At 46.5% G+C, this 6184-nt stretch overlaps 1 protein-coding gene across 1 annotated transcript in view; it reads right to left on the bottom strand.

The window, feature by feature from the left end:
• PODXL (podocalyxin like) overlaps positions 1 to 4371 on the bottom strand; it is a 198022-nt gene extending 193651 nt beyond the window's left edge. Inside the window, exon 1 of the mRNA XM_069229310.1 lies at positions 4049 to 4371. Coding sequence (XP_069085411.1) covers positions 4049 to 4352 — 304 coding nt within the window. The 5' untranslated portion in view covers positions 4353 to 4371. The remainder of the gene's footprint in view (positions 1 to 4048) is intronic.
• Between the last annotated feature and the right edge of the window lie 1813 nt (positions 4372 to 6184).

Genomic DNA, 6184 nt, shown 5'->3' on the forward strand with positions numbered 1-6184 from the left:
ACAATCTAGCAACTAAGAACCCTTGCCTGGCCTGGCTTTCCCAGAGTCGTCCCCATCTGCCATAGCTTTTGCACTCGTATGCCTGGACTAGAAGCTGACTTCTCTGAAATATATAGACAGCAATGAAATACTCCCACTAAAGTAGCATCTATTGGCACTCACCTTGCCATAGCTGAACCACATCTCTGATCCACACAGGGTTCTAACCTTTACGCTGCAGTCTTTAAAACACATTACGTTTACCCTGTAGACATTTCCATGTATATAATTAATTGGCAGGTAAGAGATTGTAATGGGGGTTTGCCTTTACCACGCATCCTTTACCATGTGGTACTTTACTGTGCAGTTAAATCAATCTATCTATCTATCTATCTATCTATCTATCTATCTATCTATCTATCTATCTATCTATCTATCTATCTATCTATCTATCTATCTATCTATCTATCTATCGCCACCATGAAGTTTTAGTTAGGTTAGAGGGCTTTTTATTTCACATATACCTTTGATGCCATTTGTTGAATGGAACTTTAAAAAAATGTTAGTCCACCTCAGCTCCTCGCTGGAAAGTTTTGGGATGATCAGTGTCACATCTATTGTGGCTTCTAAAAAACAAGGCCTAACTGAATTACACCAAATATAGCAAAAAATTCTAACTTTACTCAGAAAGTGTGCTTTTTGTGATTTGGCAGTACAATTATATTTGGATAGTTGGTTCTGCAATAGTCCTGTGGAATCGTCATTTTAAACAAAAGAGGCCTTCTGATTGGTCCAGGGAGCTTTTTCTCCCATTGGTCTTTTTGGTACCATGGGACAGGGAGCAGTGCTGCAATACAGAGTAATATGGTTAGCTGTCCACAGCTAGAAACAAAATGCTACACCCGCCACTATGGGATTCGGGAACACAGTGACTGAGAACTGAATTTCAAAAGCCAAATAGGTGGCAGGGTGGGCACACTAAGACACCCAGGCCCACGTATAGGGCCCCAAATGGACATCCAATTCCAATGAAAGTGAAAAAGTATATATTTCAGGTGGAATGTACCGCGGTACCAAACAGCTTGTACCGCAGCACCATAGCAGACCCTGTCTGGTACAGTGGTACCAAAAATTATTTAATAAATGTATTCACATGGCCAGGGACCAGGAAGGAGAAAGCAGAAGGTAGGCGGAAGGGTTGGAAAAGCAAGGTGATCATGGAGGGCAGACAGGAGGTGGCAGGCGCAGCACACAGACAACGGAGGTGTGGAAGGGGCGAGCAACTAGGGCAGCACATGTACAATGAAGGGCAGGTGGGAGGGGCAGCAAGCTGACTACAGAGGGCAGCTGGAGGGTGCAAGACCAACATATGGACATTGAAAGGCAAGCTGGAGATTCTGCACATGGACAATGGAGGCCAGGTGTGAGGGGTAGGGCAGCATATGGACAACAGAGGGCAGAGGCAACACATGGACAATGAAGGGTACGTCATGAGTAATGTCATATCTATCTATCTATCTATCTATCTATCTATCTATCTATCTATCTATCTATCTCTCTCTCTATATATATATATACATATATATATATATATATATATATATATATATATATATATATATATATATGAAGCAAAATAATTTAGTTTTAATTGGCAATCTGTTGCTAAGTACAAAAACAGGGTTTGCAAAGAGGTGTACTGCTTCTATTAGTAGAGAACAGGGAAACGTTGAGGATGAAGGCAGAGTCAGGGTGAAGAACAGTTTTACGTTTTTACTGTAGAGATGTAATTTCAGATAGGTGGACCTTTGTTATTTGTATTTAAGTGCAGTTTCTCAAAATGGAAGTGGGCCCAACTTGGGAGCTGAAACATTTGTTTTCGTTGAGTCTTTTAAGGGTTTCAATTTTGTTGCTAATCTTATGGTTTTGTTCTGCAGATTTTGCAGGTGAGCTGTGTCAACCTCATTGGAAATACAGGTCCTCATTTTGAAATTTTTACAAAGACCTCCAATGTCGTGCTGGCCAAATGACCGCCAGTGTTGGCGGTCTTCAGACACTCATATTATGGCTTCTGGCTGCTCTCCGTCACTATTAGGCGGGGAAGCAGCCAGCAGCCATACTGCGGTTGGTGGTGGTGGAGGTTGCTCCACTGCCACGCCACATTACCACAACACCGCCTGCTGTATTATGTCACTGTAAACGGCGTGGCGGTGTTGTGGTGACGGGGCGCTGGCGGCGGAGCATGCGCCATGGCCCCCGTTCCCTCCCGGACGACCACCAGGTAAGGTAATCAACCGACAGGGGAGGGAGGCGGGTGTTGAGTGTTGTGTGCGTGAATGAGGGGTGTTTGTGTGAATGGATGGTGGTGGGGGTGTTGTGTGTGTTTGTGTGCGTGTGCATGCAAGTGTATGTGTGCTTGTGTGAATGCGTGTATGCGGGTGTGTGTGTGAATGAGTGTGTGTGTATGTGTGTGTCTATGTATGTTTGTGTGCTTTGTGCGTGGATGTACGGAGCGAGAAGTTCAGAATGGGGATCGAGGGACAGGGGTTTAATGGGGATCAGGGAGGGGGGTGTCATTGCTTGGGGGGTGGGGCTTCTGATGGGGTCGGGGCGAGGGGACGGTGCTAAATGGAGGTGGGTTTGGGGAGTCCTTCAGAGGTGACAGGAATGAGTATTCCTGTCGCCAGTATCGTTACCGCCAGGGATTCTCTGGCGGGACTGCCGCCACGGAATCCCTGGCAGTAAGGATACTCAAAATACCGCAGGCGGTGTTAGGTGGACCGCTGGATCGAAGGTGGTCAACCTTCGGCCAGGCGGTCTTACCTCTCTGGCGGTACAGGTGGTGAACTGGCAGTCAGTTCACTACCGTTGTCATAATTTGACGGTCCTGCACCGCCACACTGTCGGCGGTCTGGCCGCCACTGCCAGCATGGCAGAGCAGGGTCGCCAGGATCATAATGACCCCCCCAGTCCCTCACCGTTGACAAAATTCAGTGTTTGGCAGATAATGAGTTTGAATCTCAACAAAGCAAACTCAGCATTTTCTATTTTTATTTTCAAGGTCAATAAATTGAGTACCATAAATGGGAATAGCAACAGTAACAGCTGTTATTACAGTGTTTATAAATGGCAGAAGTGCAGTCTTTATCGCTGTATTAAAAACAAGTTATTGTTGTTATTATTGGCTTCTAATTGTATGTCTGCCGAAAGTAGATTTTTGACTTTTTTTCTGAGATTAATAATGATATTCCTTTTATGCTTACCATTTGGAAATTACTAGATTTTCCATATGCCTCAAATTGCTTTCAAAGGGCAGCCATTCATCACAATATACTTATAAATGCAAAACTGGATAGTGACAGCTAGGATGGTGACATGGCACAAGACATTTGTGTAATTCAGACTTCTTACTAATATTTTTCCTTTGATCCATTTATTTTTCAAACAAGTTTCCCTACCCAGATTTAATTAAAAAAATAATATATGTTTAAACATGGGTTTTGACAGTGCAGCAGTCAAACAGACCTCTTGCTAATAATTTAGCTAAAATGAGCTTTGGGCCCACCACTTTCGTCCGTTGGCTTTCCTTGACAAGCCTAATGTACGAGGTTGATACTATATTTATGGCAACACAGTCTAGGATGGGGAGGTTGTGATTATTTATTCATTTTGTGACAGATATAAAGACACCGTCTTGTAGTCTAACTAAAGTTCTTTCTCTTTTCTCTCCTTTTAAGTTGGTTCCTCTTTCTTTAGATGGTTTGATGAGGAGGTTTGCTGTTCCCAGTCACGCTCTTCATCGATATACTTCAGAATGAAGGAGAACCAGGTATCAGGTAAGTGTAATAGAGTGCAGTATGGTTGGTGTTTCACCAGGGCGGGGAGTGACTGAGGGAAGTGAGGTAGGACTCACTTCAAAGTGCTTAACACGTGTTTTACATGCAAAAGTGGTATTCTCTTTTCCCACCTGACCTGCTTCATCTAGGAGGCTACCCCTCCTAGGATTCCCTTACTTCCCCTCGTGCCCCTTAATCTCATTAAGTACACTCGAGTTGAAAAATGTCTGTACCTTGTGTAGCCACGTTCCTCCAGGAACGTGGCGTGGGCTTTTTGCGGTATACTCCTTTCTGGCTGGCTCTCAGTCCACTCCAACACCAAGCGGTATGTCCCCTCCTCGGGGTCCTCTGTTTTCCTCCTCCTTCTCCTCCTCCTCGTCGCTCTCTGCTGTTTCTGTGCCTTCCTGGAAGTCTCCATTTGACCCCGGTTGCTCTGCTGTTGTGTCTTTTCCTTCCTCGCCTCCTTGCTGTCCTCTCGCATCCTCCGCTCCCATTGCAGTGTCTTTTTTCTCTCTCCTCCTTGCCGTCCTCTTGCATCCTCCGCTCGCGTTTCTCTCTCTTGGCGCTCCAGCCCCTACTCCGGAAGTTTGCGCTCCTGGTCGGGCCTCTGCTATTTTAAGTGCCTGGAGGGCACTTCCTGATAACGGCATCCAGGGTTGCCTCGGCAACCCGCTCTGTCGACTGCAACCCTGTAACGGGCCCCCAATACACCTATTTAACCCACTTTACTGAAATTGTATTAATTATGTCTAGGCTCAGCCCAGTGAAGTATTAATCTCTACCTAATGGGATTGGCTGTTGCCCAAAGTTTAGTTCTGAAGATTGCTTCCTGTGCTGTTGAATGTCAAGTTGGTGATTGTAGGAAAGTACCATCTTGCCTGGCATGATACCCCCATATTTCACTGTATATATGTTGTTTTAGTTGTATGTTTCACTGGGACCCTGCCAGCCAGGGCCCCAGTGCTCATAAGTGTGCCCTGTATGTGTTACCTGTGTTATGACTAACTGTCTCACTGAGGCTCTGCTATTCAGAACCTCAGTGGTTATGCTCTCTCATTTCTTTCCAAATTGTCACTAACAGGCTAGTGACCAATTTCACCAATTCACATTGGCATACTGGAACACCCTTATAATTCCCTAGTATATGGTACTGAGGTACCCAGGGTATTGGGGTTCCAGGAGATCCCTATGGGTTGCAGCATTTCTTTTGCCACCCATAGGGAGCTCTGACAATTCTTACACAGGCCTGCCACTGCAGCCTGAGTGAAATAACGTCCACGTTATTTCACAGCCATTTACCACTGCACTTAAGTAACTTATAAGTCACCTATATGTCTAACCTTTACCTGGTAAAGGTTGGGTGCTAAGTTACTTAGTGTGTGGGCACCCTGGTACTAGTCAAGGTGCTCCCACATTGTTCAGGGCAAATTCCCCGGACTTTGTGAGTGCGGGGACACCATTACACGTGTGCACTACACATAGGTCACTACCTATGTGTAGCTTCCCAATGGTAACTCCGAACATGGCCATGTAACATGTCTAAGATCATGGAATTGCCCCCCCAATGCCATCCTTGTATTGGGGAGACAATCCCATGATTCCCCGGGTCTCTAGCACAGACCTGGGTACTGGCAAACTGCCTTTTCAGGGGTTTCACTGCAGCTGCTGCTGCTGCCAACCCCTCAGACAGGTTTCTGCCCTCCTGTGGTCCAGCCAGGCTTGGCCCAGGAAGGCAGAACAAAGGACTTCCTCAGAGAGCGGGTGTTACACCCTCTCCCTTTGGAAAAAGGTGTTAAGGCAGGGGAGGAGTAGCCTCCCCCAGCCTCTGGAAATGCTTTCATGGGCACAGATGGTGCCCATTTCTGCATAAGCCAGTCTACACCGATTCAGGGACCCCTCAGCCCTGCTCTGGCGTGAAACTGGACAAAGGAAAGGGGAGTCACCACTCCCCTGACCTGCACCTCCCCTGGGAGGTGCCCAGAGCTCCTCCAGTGTGCTCCAGACCTCTGCCATCTTGGAAAAAGAGGTGCTGCTGGCACACTGGACTGCTCTGAATGGCCAGTGCCAGCAGGTGACGTCAGAGACTCCTTCTGATAGGCTCCTTCAGGTGTTGCTAGCCTATCCTCTCTCCTAAGTAGCCAAACCCTCTTTTCTGGCTATTTAGGGTCTCTGCTTTGGGGAATTCCTTAGATTACGAATGCAAGAGCTCATCAGAGTTCCTCTGCATCTCTCTCTTCACCTTCTGCCAAGGAATCGACTGCTGACCGCGCTGGAAGCCTGCAAAACTGCAACAAAGTAGCAAAGACGACTACTGCGACATTGTAACGCTGATCCTGCCGCCTTCTCAACTGTTTTCCTGGTGGTGCATG

The sequence above is a fragment of the Pleurodeles waltl genome, chromosome 4_1 (assembly GCF_031143425.1).
Source record: "Pleurodeles waltl isolate 20211129_DDA chromosome 4_1, aPleWal1.hap1.20221129, whole genome shotgun sequence".
Taxonomy (NCBI): domain Eukaryota; kingdom Metazoa; phylum Chordata; class Amphibia; order Caudata; family Salamandridae; genus Pleurodeles; species Pleurodeles waltl.